Source organism: Lepeophtheirus salmonis, chromosome 1, assembly GCF_016086655.4.
Source record: "Lepeophtheirus salmonis chromosome 1, UVic_Lsal_1.4, whole genome shotgun sequence".
NCBI lineage: Eukaryota > Metazoa > Arthropoda > Copepoda > Siphonostomatoida > Caligidae > Lepeophtheirus > Lepeophtheirus salmonis.
Window position 1 is genome coordinate 49,615,648 of NC_052131.2, and position 16,733 is coordinate 49,632,380.

Consider the following 16,733-nt stretch of genomic DNA (forward strand, 5'->3'; position numbering starts at 1 on the left):
TTTATTTTTTTCAATTTTACACCAAATGCCCGAAATATCAAGTTTTTTGATGATACTTTTCAATTTCTTTCTGTTATTACATTAAGTAAATCCTATAATTTTTTTTAAATACAACTGATTTTTTCCGACTCCAATAATCGATGAAAGTGTCCTGATACCCATTAGTGTCATGTTGGACCTTATTGAAGACCGAGGACCGCGGCTAGCCCCCTTTGTCGGTTGTTAAAAAAGGTAAAATTAAGTCCTGGTGACGTCATTGAGAGTATTTTACCCAATGTTATTGGCAGGGATATATATCATCTATATTTTGATGATAGCTCGTTTTTTCGGAGTTGATCATCAGCATATGTCATGATTATTTAATTCTTGAGTAGTGAACATTCTTTCATAAAGAGATTCAATTATATTCAAACCCCGATTAAACATTCGTGTGTGCTCAAAAAAGACTAAAAAGCTTAACCTTGAGCATTTGTTGTAGAGTTATAATTGTAAGGCCTAGTTGGACTCAGAGTAAAATTGGGGATGGATTTTGGAGTTTCTTTTGCCAATGTCCTTGTTTATTTCCTTCTCCCCTCCTCCCTTGTCACAGCTGATTGTAGCTGATCTCCTCCAAAACATTCCTCAAATTGTCAGTCTTACCAGATGTTGATTTTCGGTTTCTTTTAATAAAAACCACTGAATTATCACAAAAGATATCTTATTGGGCTTAGTAAACCATTAACCTTTTTTGAAGAAATTTCAAGAACCGATATCACCTAGGGGCCACTTTAGGGGGAGGGGGATGTAGCCCCTCTCAGAATCATTTTCTTAAATAGGAAAATAGGAATACATTTTTTTCTTCTTCAAGGATTTAGATTCTAAAGAAAACGTCAGTTGATCAAATTCAGGGACGACATAAATGAAGTTTCTTTTAAAAAAACAAAAAAAAAAACTAAGCCCCTCCTAAGACTGTATTGGACCATCATTTTTATTATTGTATTCTATTTTGACTTCATATTAAGCAATCCATCCATGATGTTGTTGTATTACGTACCTAATATATTTATTTTAGATGATATTGCCAATGTTCGACATTGCAGTGGATACTACGTCATTGATTATATTCCTTTAAAAACTCGCTTGTAAGCAATTTCCTAAATTATAATTGTATTTATTTTTACATCTTATTTCATTAATAGATATGGAGAAAATTGTGGACGTCCAGCCTATAGACATGTTTATTCATCTTGTTACATCCGCTTCTATCGACTCTCAGATTCAGAGTCTTGCTTAGGTACTTATCTCGTATACTTAATTGATTGAAAAACTTCTGATTTGTGTACACCTAAATACTTGAAGTGATTGAATTCCTAAACATTTTTTAACGTGGGTTTTCTCCCCCGGTTGGGAACCTGAACAGTGTTTTTAAATTTGAACAAATTTGAACAAAATTTTCTAGTACATTTATCCTTATACTTTGGCAGTGGTTCCGAATTTTTTTTGAGTTTAAACCTTCAAATATGTGTGTAGACAATGAGCAACCCTTATACCTAAAATTGAGAGAGGAATATACAATTTGGAGTACATTTTAGGCAAATAGATAGTTATTTGACTATATTGATCAAGAATAAAGATTATAATTCTACATATATTGAAAATATAAGAAATACAATGAAGAAATAATCAGATATATTGTGAATAAAAAATCAGTGATATACAAGGGTTGTTTGAAAAGTCCATGCAAATTCTGAGATATTAAGTTAAAAATTTTACCCCAGACATTTATTTATGACCTATAATCCTCCATACCCCCCCGTACTCTCATAATAATACAATGTAGTTATTAGATACTTTGCCCGATTTATCGACCCTTGAACGTTAATTTTGCCTTTAGAAGATTTTGCCGCATGATATATTCGTTGGAGGGGCTGTAACCCCCTCCCAATTAAGGAAGTTTTGCTTTTTACTAGAAAATTAAATATTTAAATTAATTTTTCCAAAAAATTAATATTATAAATTGAATTCAATTTTCAGAAAATAACTATGGATTTTTCAAATTCTAATTTTTTTGCCAACAGCTGTGGATTTTTTTTCAAAAAATTTAATTTTTGTCTAAATAGGTCTGGATTTTTTTACAGAAGAATTAATATTTGAGATTGATTTTTTTTACCAAGAGCTGTGGATTTTTTAAAAAAATTCCAAAAAATTTAATTTCTTCTAAATCTTTCTGGATTTTTGAATTTTTTTTGTCAACAGCCGTGAATTTTTTAAATTTTTTGAGAATAGCTATGGATTTTTGTAATTTTTGACAAAAAGTTTAATTTTTTGTGAATGGCTATGAATTTTTGAATTTTTTTTTTGAAACTTTTTAATTTTTGGATATGTTTGAAAAAAAATCCATAAACCAAGGTTTTTTTTCTTCTCCTAGCTTTTTTTTTCTTCTCCTAGCTCAAGGAGTACTAGAGATGTCCTTGCCTAGCTATAAAATTAATCTGATCGAGATTAAAGTTTGAGCCGATAATATAAAGGCATAAATATGTCATGCGGCAAAATATCCTCGCCTCAAAATTGCCAGTAGCAAAACTGTAGGCATCAAAATTACCGACGGCAAAAATATTCGGGGCGAAATTATTTAGAACCATATCAGCCCATGTCTAATAACCTTTGCCTGTTGCAGATTCTAAGAAACTGATTGTGGCCCTACATAGTGGTGATGACGCAGAAGTAAACATATATCCTCAAAACAATGAGAGCACTTATAAAACCTTTCTCGACAATGCCATGCTCAAGTTTGAAACAAAAAACGTGGAATAGTAAGTCATTTTAAACGTCAAAAATACTTTTTTTTTTGTCAAATAAAGGTGTAAAAATTAAGCATTAAAACAATTGAGAAAGTTTTTGTAGTGGATATCTGAACAATGTTTTTATGTTGCAAATCATTCTTGAAGAAGAAACATATTAGTACCGAGTGGTCCATTAAAATCTGAAAACTTCAACAAGATATATAATATTAATTTAAAATAGAATTTGAACAAAATTAATAATATAAATAGATGTGTCTCTGAGCTCTCTTAATCATTAATGTAGCTGCCATTAGCAGCAATGAGGACTTCCTTGCGGTGGCAGAAACCCTGGGGCCTACTCTGGTTGTAGTTACCTGTCATGACATCCCATTGCTGGCTGACAGTGGCTTTGAGGGCCTCGGTGTTAAGATGATGGAGACTCTAGATCTTCCTTTCATCATGCACACAAAAGGTGTAGACGGAGGGGTTCTGATCACGGCTGAAGCGGGGCCAAAAGTGTCAAAAAAGAGTTCAAAAGACTCATCCAAAAGGGTTTTGTAACAGAAAAGATGGGTTTCTTTCATTTCGGATGTCAAAAGTGGCATTTCCACCCTCACAAGGCTCTTTCCATCCACTTTTTGATATCTCTCTGGATAGTCGTGTGTGAAACTCTAGATCTCTTGCATGGACCCTCATCGACTTGAGAGTATTGGCCTGTCCTGTTTTTTTAATTCTTCCGGGTCTAGTTTGGCTTTTTGACAGATCTTTTCTTTCTCTTCAACGTTTTGGACTTGATGACGGCGTAGACGGTGGTCTTGGGAGGGACCCATCGGCTTGGAGTACGCAAATGGAATTTTTTCGATCACGTACAATTGTAATTTTCTCGGCTTGTAAGAAAGAGCTCAATTTTGGTTTTTTTATAACAAATTGCCTATGCTTTAATATATCAAAATATGAATTAATCAATCACTCAACCTTAATTAATTATTGAAATAGTAAGTGTTCAGATTTCAATGGACCACCCAGTATAACTTGAGTGTGTTCATTAAAGAAGAAGAATGCTATATGGTTATATCCTTGCTAGATACAGTATGGTATTTGTGTTTATTTCCTTCTTTTTATATCAGCAGCAAGCTGATATAGTTAAACGTCATGACAGCTAAGCATCTTTTCTAACAAACGTTCTTCAAATTGTCAGGATTTCTACGTTCATTCTCGTTTTTTTTATAACTTTATAAATCAATCAAAGACTAATCTATATTTTTTATTGATAGTGGCCATGAAAATGTTCCGGAACAAACAGAGTATAAAAGTTGGGTTTGTTTGAAACAGGTTTGGGCACAAAGCAAACATGAATGGACCTCTAGTAAGATATCCATAAGTTATTTAGCTTTAAAAGTGTAATTTTTTGAGGCATCTACTATTTTATTTATGAGAGATGGGCAGAGGCAGGGCTCATGCTCCTTGTAGATGAATAAAAGTTGGAGGGTACCCAATTATATATACAAAATAAGAGGAATATGTATTTTTTTTAATTAAGAATCTTTTTTTTTTTCTTTTTTTTTCAATTTCTTCATATACAGTTGGCACGAGTCGAAGAAACTATTAAATGCAAACCACAAAAGGTAATTAATTGTGCAAAGTAGTTGTTTATTTTTTTGGGTTGATAATTTTTAATTGGCTCATGGGATTTCACGTGCTACAAGCTATAGATGTCTACTACATCTTCTCTCTGATCTTTTGTTATTCGCATTCAAACTTAATATTTTCTTTTTCTTCTTCCAACTGTAGATAGAGTAGTAGGCAGGGCCGAGCGGTCTATTATTTTGAAATGACTGTATTCTCCCAAAAATTTAACCAAGCTAGTAAAATGACTAAGAAAGTTTCTTTAGGGGTATCTGCAGTGACAGCCACCAATAAAAAAGAAGGAAAATCAGTATACTTGAGATAAGGAATCACAAAATATTAGAGTCAGAAAAACCTTTTAAAATTTAATAAGCTCACTCTTGCCCCTCCCTCCTCTATTTGACCCCCTCCCCCCTTTCAAGACTTAGAGTTTAAATTTACTTATGTACGCAGAAAACAAAATGTTGATCAAAGGGGATATCTTCACCGGAAAAAAGCACAAGAAATTTCGACCTCCATGTGGAACTCATCATAAGGAATCAGAAAATTTTGACATCGATTATGGACAACAGCCATGGGTCGTTTATTTGGATATAGGGCAGGAAAAAATGCCCTGTACTGGAACAGTTCTATCCCCACGTCATGTCATTACTGTTGCCTCGTGTATTTGTGATCCCCATGATATTAGCTATAATATTTGGCGTGGATCCAATGTTAACGCTTGCATAGATAAGGCGACTAGAACTGCAAATGACCCACGTAGAATGCACTACGGAGGATCCAGAGAGTTCAAAGAGCTTACCATTCGTCCTCCCTATAAATCTCCGTCTGGAAGACTAGTAAAACCCAAGAGTTTTGAAGTACTTTGGGTAACTTTACACCCTAATTATGATCCTCATACGAGAGAATATAATATAGCCATACTTGGAACTATTCAAGCAATGCAGTTCAGTTATTTTTTTTACCCTATATGTCTTCCAGATCCTAAGAGAATGGATTTTATGCATGGTAATTATTCGTGACCAGTAATTTTGCCCTGAATATTTTACCCCTCCTGTAAATTTTTCTGCTTGCCATATTTGTCAACTTTTTATGTTTCTATATTATCGGTTCGAACTTAAACTTTATTCTTTACAGTTGAAATATTCAAACAACTTATATATACAACGGGCAATGTGGAAAATCGGGCATTTCGCAAAATGCATGTTAGAGAGGTAAATATGCAAAATGCTCAGGCAATCTATCAAATTTCCAATAGTTTGATGATTTTACGTTCATTTGCATTGTTAGGTAAAATGATTGTGGGTAATTAATTCAGAGTGCTCAAGTGTTCAGTTATAAAAAAATGCGTCATCTTTAAATAATAATTTTTCAGGTTTGTGTTAGAATACGTAGAAAAAGTATTTTGAAGATTGGCCGGGCATGTTGTAATATGCCCGATTTCCCAGGTTGCCCGTAACATTATTATTTATAAGTCTGTTTTTGTTTTGTTTTTTCATTCATGGAATACAACACTTAAGAACAGATCAGTCTGAAATTTAACAAGTAGACGTATAAAATAACTAAGCATGTTCCTATAATATTTTTCAGGCCTCCGAAAAAGTGCCTGTTTTTCACCGAAATAAGTCACCGATAATCTCCTTCTCTCTGTCTTTCCCTTCTTTTCTATCTCACCTCTTTCTTTAATATCCTCTCGTACTTTGTCTCTTCTCTTCTCTTCACCTTCACTCTTTGTTTCTATTTCCATCTATTCAGCCCATAGAGAAAAAATATATAGAGATGACAATGATTATACTTTGCTTAGTTAGGCGGATAACTTTGAGAAGTTTAATGCAAAAAATCAACGAATCAAATTTAAAACAGTTTCGACGGAATGCTTTCCGCAGAGTATACAAAAGTTAACAGTTGAAAACAATAATACAGCAGGGGATGGGCAAGAGGGCTGTAACCCCCCCCTCCCCCATTAACGACTTTTTACTAGAAATTTAAATTTTGATTTCTTTTTTTCAAAAATTTAATATTTGAAATTTAATCTAATTTTTTGTTTTTTTCCCAAAAAAATCTAATTTTTTGATTTTTTTTTTCCAAAAAATCTAATTTTCTGTTAATTGAAATGAATTTTTAAAATTTTTCTCGAAAAAATTAAATATTAGAATTTTGTTTGTAAACAAATGTATATTTCTTCAGAGAAGCTTTGGATTTTTTAATTTTTTTTTCCAAAAAAATATTTTTTGAAACATTTTGTGAAGAGCTATGCATTTTTAAAATAAATATTGAAAAAATTTAATATTTTAATTTTTTTACAAAAAATTAAAACAAAAAATCTTTCCCCCGCCCCCTCAACAAAAAAAAATACAATCTGGTGGACACCCTTGAACAGTCTTTTGAATACCTTGCAATCTCTATATTTTCTTCCTCCATGATTTAGCCTCGCAGAAATTATTTCCTTTATTCGTTTTAAGCCACGAGTGCCCTCTGATGGTAGAATATAAAAACATAAAAAGGCGGCAAAATCTACAAGAAGTGAAAATACAAGAGGCAAAATTATCCTGATAGAATCGTTATTATTTCCCACATTATTACTTCATAAATTTAAAAATTCAAAATTTAGTATCAAAGGGCACCATTTTGTATAGTCTGAAGGCCTTACAGAAAATGAAGAATACAAACAAACAATATACGAACTTGTTTAATCATGTTAAACACGGCGAGTGTACGAATGAATGCTCTTCTGAGATGGATAAAGTATGGTAAGATGTCTAATATTAAATAATATCATTTGAATTAAATGACTGAATTTCATTTTATAAGGTCATGGACTAACCTTTGTCATGAATTTCATCAACAGTAAGTGAAGGTTATTTAAAGTTATTGGACGAAAATTTTTTAGATTACAAAAATTGACAGGAGTTATTTTTTTTTTATATTTTGACCATTGAAATTTTTTGGCCAAAAGGATCACTTTCTTTTTTGTCATTTCGACAAAAAAAAAAAAAAAAAAATCTCGAGAAACTCACGATTTTGATTACAAGAAAATGATTAATTTCAATAATATGACAATAACATAAAATAAGTGACGAAAAACTCTTTTTTTTTTCAACAAATGTACCGACAAACTTTTTATTTTCAAACAAATTTGAGAGCAAACTTTTATTCAGGGCTGTGACACCCCCACCCCCCCTCTCCCCAAACTTCCGCAGTTAGGACCCTGACGGGCAACGCTAGTATTTACTTTGTTGGATGTTGATTTTATTTTATTTTTCAAATTTTCTGAATTATATCCTATTTTGGTCTCTTTAAACTTGAAAATACTTTTTTCTAGAACAAACCAGCGCCGGTATTATCGTAAGTGGGGCCTGGCAAAGATAAAATGTTATGTTATATTTTTTATTTTAGAAAAAAATTCTTTGTTTTCTTTCCAAAAAAACAAAAATCCCCAAGCCTTTCTTTATAATTATGAGTTATGACGTCATCAAAGAAAATATTGTTGTATTTTATTATTGAAAGTAAGGCAAGCCTTTTTAATAACTACGTCCATATCTCATTTAATGACTTTTTTAGAAAATAAAATTTATAAAAAAATGTCATTTTTTTAATGACAATTTAATTGGAAAGAATGAATTGCAGTGATTAAGTATAAATATATAAAGTGGTCGTATTTTTAATGAAAAAAAGAGCGCAATGAGAAGGCGGAAGTGAAACATGTATTACTATTGAATTAAGCCCCTTGTTAACATCAGTTACATGTTATATACTTTTGGGGGAAAAAATGAATTACTCCTACAGAAATGAAAACTTTTTAGATTTAAATTAGGATTAGTGGGAGGAAAATGTTATAATTATGATTTAAATTCATAATTATTTATTTCATTATGCGTTTTTAAAACAATTGACAACAAATATGGGCTAAAATGCTTACTTCAGGTTGAGATATGAGCTACTCATCAGTTTATTAAACAGTGAACATAGGCAAGTGTGATGTTTAGTAACAACAATACGAGTCTTCATGGAGAGAGATTAGTCCAGCATTGAAAATCCACTGTATTTTTTAGCTGGCCCGTTGTTGTTTTTTTTAATTGGCAATCTGAAGCATGAATTTTCATTCGTTTGCAGTTGTCATTATTATTTAATTCCTGGGTAGTGACTTTATATTCCTAAATAGATTCAATTATTTCAAGACCTAATTAAACATTCGTGTGTGCTCAAAAAAAAGACTAAGTGTATCCCGAAGGATTTGTTGCGGAGTTATAGTTGAGGATCGATGTTGGAGTAACTCTTGCCAATGTACTTGTTTATTTCCTTGTCTTTCTCCTCCCCTGCACCAGCTGATTGAACCTGATCTCCTCCAAAACAATCCTCAAATTGTCAGGGTTACCATGTTGATTTTCGAGGCTTTTTTTAACATGATCATTATACAGCGGATTTTCATCAGTGCTGATAAAAGTATTACCATGTGACCTAAAAATTGTCTTTGAAGCCCATCAACAGAGTGTACCATTAAAATCTGAATAACTTGAATTCCATACTTGAACAAGATATAATTTATTACTTAACAATATAATTTCAACAAAATTAGTACTATTAATAGATGTGTGTCAGAGATGTGTAGCCAAGCAGCAGCAGAAGGCCTGGCACCTGGTTCAAAAGAACTAAAAAGTTTCTTTCATTACTGGTGTCAAAAGTGGTATCCCTAATCTCACAAGGCTCTTTCCAGCCATTCTTTAGATAGCTCTCTGCACAGTCTGGTGTGAAATCCCGAGATCTCTTGCATAGGCCATCTTTGATTTGAGGGGATTGGTCAGAGTTGTTTGCTTTAACTCCTCCGGATCCAGTTTGGCCTTTTAACAGACCCTTTCTTCCTCTAAAACTTTTCGTACTTGCTGATGACATAAACAGTGGTCCTGGGTACGCTCAACTGCTTGGAGTGACCGATAGGTAATTCGTCGATGACGTTCAAGTGTCATTTTCTCGACTTCTAAGTAAGCCAGATAGCTCAAGTTCACTTTGTATTGCAACTAATTGCTTATGCTTTAATATAACGAAATATTAATTTATTTAAATCACTCAACCTTCATTAATTATTGAATAGTAAGTGTTCAGATTTCAATGTACCACCCGGTGCATATTGTACATTTCCTTCTCTAATAGCGAACAGTAAATCGAATTTACAAACATTGAGTTCAAAATATATACTGAGCTATTTTATTTAAATTTGATGGTAGCCCCCATCTCCTTTATCAAATCTCCCTTGACTCCGGCTCGAGAAAAGACCATCTCATTTTTTTCGACTCAAATATTAAATGTCCTTTTTTTAGCATAGACATTATAATCCCCCCTCCCCGTATTGACGATAATGAAACTTTGTTTTTTAGATTTGAATCCAAGCATAAAAAAATATTTCCAAATGAATTCATGGAAAGAATGGCCTCCGTGGATATTAGATGTAACGTATTGCACTCTGCACACCCCTAAAAATATATAATTATGTATTCCATTATTTAAAAAGATCGTTTAAAGGAGAACATTAGCCTCGTGGAGCATTGTACAGGAGTGGATGTCAAGAAACCCCCATTAGATTCCCAAAACAGAGAAGGAAAGTGTACAGTGAAAAAACCAAATCTGGATATAGAACATTATGTTAAGGATGATACTCCTTCATCAGAGTTCAGTGGATACTGTGATGATTCTAACAAGCTTTCGCCTTTTGTGAATGAAAAACTTCCTCTCTACGAGACCCTCACAACGATTGTGCATAACAAGGATTGCAATCTTCCAATCGTAAGAGAACATACATATATAATTATTTTACGTCGGAGTCAATAGCACACCTCTTATCAGCCCCAATTAACATAACTTTGTTTAAAAAATATAAATTAAGATACCGGATTAAAATTTAATTTGTCTGTGACTTCTTTTGTCAGATGAGTGTACGTTTTTGATTTGATATGATACGGCGTTACCTTGGTCAATGTCAATTCCCTTGTATGCCTAATACGTCATGGCTATTTCAAAATTTACTATTTTTGTATAAATAAATATGTGTATGCTCCGTTTCCAAAAGGACATGATTACAATTTTCTATTCATCCCTTGTTAATCCTTCGTCGTATAGTTTAATATATACAAGTATATTGGCCATAAAGGCATTAAGTATTAAGCAATGCTTTATCCATTTTAAGATCTGGAATACTCCTTGGATCTTTTTTTAAAATCGATAAAAGTTTGAGTACCCGAAGCCGGTATTGATATAGGATAATACGAATTTACTTATAATGCACCAATGTACTTTGGATATTTCTTAAATACCCATTCTATCTTATGGTCCGGACTTAGGCTAGAGTTATTTTTTCATGGACTCAAAAACAGCTTTGTCCATAACCATACCAGCAAAAAACCCGTAGCCCTTCCATCAAATAGATCCGACGTCCCAGGTGGTCCCGCAAGGGGTGGTCTGGAGGGCTATATCACCCCTAATTAAGGAATTTTTGCTTTTTATTAGAAAATTTAATTTTTGATTTTTTTTCAAAAAGTTTAATATATGAAATTTAATTTTTGAAATTTTTTGTGAACAGCTATAGATTTTTTTAATATTTTCCTCAAAAATTTAATTTTATTTCAATAGCTGTGCCTTTTTGAAATTTTTACATACAAATTTTAAACTTAAATTTTTGAATTTTTTTCAAAAAATTTAGTTTTATGTAAATAGCTCTAAATTTTTGACTTTAAAGAAAAAAATGTAATATTTTGGGAATATCTGTGGATCTTTAAATCTGTTTTCGAAAAAGTTAAATATCTACAAATCTTTTTCCAAAAAAAAATTAATTTTATATTTACAGCTTTATATTTTTGATTTTTTTTTTTCAAAAAAATTTATTTTTTGTAAATAGCTGTGAATGTTTGGAAAAAAAAATCATACATATATTTTTTTTTTGAACTTTTTTTCTTTTTTTTTTTTTTGAAAGAAACTTAATCATTCAAAAAATTATAATTTTCATATTTTTTTTCCAAAAAAAATAACAAAAACCAAGTCCCTCCCGATATATAATCCGGTGGTCCTGCGTCAATTTATGATGTAAGAGGTAAGGAATCTGATTTCAACTGACATATGTACTTTACTATTTCAGGACACGAAGACTAGGATATGCACTGCATATGTTCCGAGAACTCCAACAACCTATATATTAATGGTAATTAGTTGGTCAAATATAACTAATTTTGATTTAGTGAAGATTAAAAAGATGTCACGTTTTTGTTCTATTTTGTAGGATAAAGAGACCAAATATAAGAAAAATGGAACTTCCTATGTGAGTAAACATAATGGTTGTTAGACTTACAACCAAGTAACTTGGTTGTTTGTGATAGGATTTGGTCCGAAAATCCTAGACCCACCTGAGACAATTGTATTGTTAACAAATTGTTATGTACAATTTTGGTCAAAAATATGGACAACCTTTATTTTTAGAAAGGGGATTTTCAGTCTATAGCTTCAAACCGCGATCTACACCTCGTTACTAGTGTTGAAACTCGGTCCAGCACTGTATTAATGTCAGACCGTGGACCAATTTTTTTGGTCTCACTTTGTAGACCCAATTTGATTCGGTCTAACTTAATGGACCCTTTTTTTTCGGTCTCAATTTATTGACCCATTTTTTCGGTCTCATATATTATGAAAGACCAATTTTTTATCTAGATCAACTATGAACAAATACTGAATACATATAAAAAACGGCGGGATCAAAATTAATCCAAGCTATCTCGGTGTAAAACTTTGTATAACGTCATTGTACTTGAAAAAAAAATGGATGTCATGTTATAAACAATTTATCTGTATAATCGGTCTAGACCGATATTTTTTGGAAATAACTGAACCGAATTTTTATATGAGACCGGGTCAGACCGAGCTTTTATGTTGGAATGAGCTAATTCGGTCCAACAAACAATATAACGGTCTCTTGTTAACTTTATTTTATATCACTACCTTTCCTACAAAAAGAAACAGAAAAAAAAGATGCAAAATCAGTTGGTTTTTAGAAAAAAAAATTGAAATTTTTCTTTTTCTTTTTTTTAAATTCAAATATTAAATTTTAATAAAATGAACAATTCATATATATTTACATGAATTACATTTCTCGGAAAAAATCCAAAAACTTATAGCTACTCGTAAAAAATTACAAAAATCCAAAACTGTTTACCAAAAATTTAATTTCAAAATTTTTTTGCTTTTCCCAAAAAATTGGAAATATTAAATTTTTTTCAAAAATTTTAAAAGACCATAGCTACTCAGAAATAATTGAATATTTGGAAAAAAAAATTAATATTTTAAATTTCTAATATTACATTTTTGGAATTTTTTTTCCAAAAATCCACATCCGCGTTCACCGAAAATCACAAATCTTGGAAGAAAATTCAATTATTACATTTTTTGGTAAAAAAATTCAATTATCACATTTTTAGGTAAAAAATTTCAAAAATCCACATCTATTCAAAAAAATATAATTGTTTGAAAAAAACAAAAAAAAAAAATAATAAATCAATTGTTAATAAACTAATTCTTCCCAAATGTGGATTTATTATTCAATCTTTTTTGAGGATTGTTCAAAACTTAACAAAAATGCTTTGAATTTGCCCAATCAACTTTTAAGAATACTAAAGGAAGTAAAATAAGTGGAAATATCACCGTAATTTTTGGTATGAAAACCGTGATATTAAACCCAATATCCGTCCAGATCGGTCTAAAAAAATTAATTAAAATTCTGAGTGCCTCAATATTAAATAGTTGCAACAAGGGATATTAAAAAATAGAGTATTTAAATTTAAAAGAAATTAACATTCATTTAAAGTGAAAATAAGGGAAAAATAAAATATTAAATCCGCGGAATAATATTTATACATATGGGTGGATTTTTTTAGGATTTTTTTCAAAAAAAAATTACAATTGTCTGGAAAAAAAATTACAATATTAAATTTTTTTTATATTTCAAAAATCTAAGACTATTCTTAAAAAATTTCAAAAATTACTATTTTATTAAAAACAAATTGGAAAAAATATTGAAAAATTATGTTTGAAAAAATAATTCAAACATAAAATCTTTTGAAAGAAAAATTGAAAAATCTAAAACTTATCTCAAAAAATCAAATTTTTTTGAAAAAAAATGAAAAAGGAAATTGTCTGGAAAAAAATTGAAATATTATATTTGGAAATTTTTTTTCAAATATTACTATTATTTTTCAATAACCAATTGAAAAATTATAATTATGGAAAAAAATCAAACATTAAATTTTTTGAAAGAAAAATTCAAAAATCTAAAACTTTTCTCAGAAAATTAAATTTTTTGGAATTTTTTTTTCAAATATTACTATTATTTTTTAATAACAAATGGAAAAATTAAAACTTTCGAAGAAAACAAAGTGGAAAATTACAATTTTGTAAAAAAACTTAAACATTAAATTTTTTGAAAGCAAAATTCAAAAATCTAACACATTTTGCAATAAATTAAATTTTCTGAAAAAAAAATTGAAAAATTATATATGGAAAAAAAAATTCAAATATTACTATTTTTTCTAAAACAAATTGAAAAATTAAATGTTTCTAAAAATAAAAATGTGAAAATTAAGTTTGGAAAAAAAATTCAAACATTAAATTTTTTGAAAGAAAAATTCAAAAATCTACAAATTTTCTCAAAAAATTAAATTTTTTTAATAAAAAATGAAAAATTACATTTTCTGAAAAAACAATTCAAATATTAAATTATCTTCTTTGGATCTTTTTTTTTTATGGGGGTGGGGGCTACAACCCCTCCAGCCATATCCCTCTAAATATATTTTATGGATGCAACACTTTTAATACTTATCAATATACAGGATGGGATTTTATATCCGGAACAAGTGTAGACCTCAATATCTTGCCAACAAGCCTGAAATCCATATTTATAAATATGTGCTCATCAGATTAAGCCCATTAAACTGCATTACAAAAAATACAAAATCCTTGAGATGATCTCCGAATCAGAACCCACAGAGGCCATTATTGTGTTTCTCCATTCTGGACAAACGCCCAAGGACGCAAATAACTCCATAGATAAGAATCAAAGATGTCAATCTGGCGTGCTTTTCTAACTGGCCCGTTAATTTGTAATTGATAGTATATACATAGGAGGAATTTTCTTATCCATTTAAGTTGTCATTATTATTTAATTCCTGAGTAGTCAACTTCCTTTTGTACGCCCATTCAATTAAATTCAAAATCTGATTGAACATTCGTGTTCTCATAAAAGAAGGAGTGTACCCCTGAGGATTTGTTGCGGAGTTATATGTCCTTGTTGGACTCCGAGTAGAATTGGTATTCGACATCAGAGTAAATCTAGCAATTGTCCTAATTGCCAATTGTTCAAATGAAACATCCTAAACCATTATTCTTTTAATCTGCTCCAAGACATTCTTCCACTGGTTAGGGCAAGGACTACTCTAGTAGTCCTTGGTTAGGGTTACCAATACAGACAAGAAGTTCCTCATCAATGCTTTTCCCGGATTCAAGAGCAATTTATAGGCCTTGTTTGATCCTGGAGGTGGATGGTATCAGTGATGGCCACCGTTATATAAGATCAAAAGATTAGTGAATTGCTCTAATAATTTTTGGGAATTAAATTGCAATATACATTCTATGCAATATATATTCTTAAATTTTCTGGATATAAATGCCTAACGTCTAGAACTTCATCACTGTTCTATTATTTAAACTAGTAGTTTAACAAATTAAAATCAGGGGCGTCTCCGATTTATAAAATGAATAGCTATTTACAAAAATTATTAAAAATGAATTCCAAATTTATTTGTTCCTTTTTATGGGGGGGGTTACAGCCTACCCCTTATGGGCGCCCTTAATAACTCCAGCCCATTGATTCATCTCCAATTCATCAATAATATTTCCTATTCGTTATTGATACTGATAACCTCCATTCAATATAGATATAATCCCTAGTTTTAATTATTATTTGGTTGAAAATATTGGCAAATTTGATTAAAATAATCATTACAGGAACATGAAGTCATAGGGTATTTGCATGGCGCCTACCGATCTTATTATCCCAGAATGAAGGAAAGATTACTAAAGAAGAAATTTGATCGATATGGTAGCCCCATATATTCAGAGGGTATATTTAAATTTAATCAACTAAGGTAGGGTGGGATCAATTTGGCCAGGGTGTTTATTTTAGTTTACGGTTCATAACTTTTCAGTTTCAAAACTTATAGAATTTCCCCATATTTATGGGCTTTCAAACTAGATAAGTTTAATCAAACTTATATAATTTTTGGCCAATATATGAAAAAAGTATTATTTTAAAAAAATCCCAAAAATTGAAATTTCTGAAACTTAAAGAAATAGATAGAACTTTTTAACTTCCATCATTCAATAAATAAAGTTTCAGAGCTATAAGGACTTTTTTCCTATTTAAATTAGATTACCCAAAATTCATTATTCTACCGTGAGATTAAACGAGGCTGGTCCAAGAGCCGGAAAACGTTTGAGTTTTTAGCAGTTACTGGCCCGAGATTAACCCGGGTTACTTCGGAAAAGGTCATTACTTTATGGTGCCTTGGGCTAAATAGCACCGACGACAATGTACACATTGACTGGCTCAAGGAGGTGTAAAGTTGTACTGCTATATACTCTTTAGTGTTTAAAGACTAATAGTTTTTCTGATTGAAAGATGATTCTTTTTTTTTTAGCTTGACATGCTAATATTTTATATAAATTACCAATCTATCAATGAATAAAAAAAATTATTTAACTTCGAAAGTTAATATTTTTAATAAACTAACCTAATAAAATCCTTTTTTTACTAAACAATAAACACCTTTAAACAAAAAGCCTTTTTCTTTAATTGTAATTATTTTTCAATTATAAATTAATCCTGTATCGTAGAAATCGATAGCTAAGACATGTAATACTAAAATGGAAGTATGGAACATTTGAAAAGTTGACCAAATTTATAGAGAAAAGCTTTCAAATACAAAAATACACAACTTAGATCCCATCCTACCCTACTTCCCATAACTAAAATAACCTCAACTCAAAAGTATTGTATTCATTTTAAGATGACGTACTACCCCACTATGGATTTCCTCCCAAGCTTGGAGTCTGTCATCCTCATTTAATCGATGTTGGAGCCCCATCTTATATACGTAAAGTATCCATGGATCCTAAAACCGGAGCTCCAAATTATAATGGTACAGGAACAGCCATTCTCATTTCTTTGCAGTCGGGAAGGCGTCAGTACGATGGAAAGATTTGTAATCTTCAATCTGGTTTCTACACGGATGAAGAAATTCTGTTAACCAAAGAGAG

The 16,733-nt window shown here is 30.9% G+C and overlaps 1 protein-coding gene across 3 annotated transcripts in view; it reads left to right on the top strand.

The window, feature by feature from the left end:
* The window catches only part of LOC121131930 (uncharacterized), a 35,193-nt gene that overhangs the window by 11,930 nt on the left and 6,530 nt on the right, over window positions 1-16,733 (top strand). For 2 of the 3 annotated variants that reach the window (XM_040727328.2, XM_071894071.1), the window contains 13 exons: window positions 1,052-1,121; window positions 1,179-1,273; window positions 2,657-2,792; window positions 4,037-4,128; window positions 4,842-5,396; window positions 7,000-7,138; window positions 7,200-7,235; window positions 9,761-9,831; window positions 9,895-10,166; window positions 11,512-11,574; window positions 11,653-11,691; window positions 15,423-15,537; window positions 16,484-16,732. In XM_040727328.2, coding sequence (XP_040583262.1) covers window positions 1,052-1,121; window positions 1,179-1,273; window positions 2,657-2,792; window positions 4,037-4,128; window positions 4,842-5,396; window positions 7,000-7,138; window positions 7,200-7,235; window positions 9,761-9,831; window positions 9,895-10,166; window positions 11,512-11,574; window positions 11,653-11,691; window positions 15,423-15,537; window positions 16,484-16,732 — 1,932 coding nt within the window. The remainder of the gene's footprint in view (window positions 1-1,051; window positions 1,122-1,178; window positions 1,274-2,656; window positions 2,793-4,036; window positions 4,129-4,841; window positions 5,397-6,999; window positions 7,139-7,199; window positions 7,236-9,760; window positions 9,832-9,894; window positions 10,167-11,511; window positions 11,575-11,652; window positions 11,692-15,422; window positions 15,538-16,483; window position 16,733) is intronic. The other variant, XM_071894072.1, reaches the window with a different exon arrangement.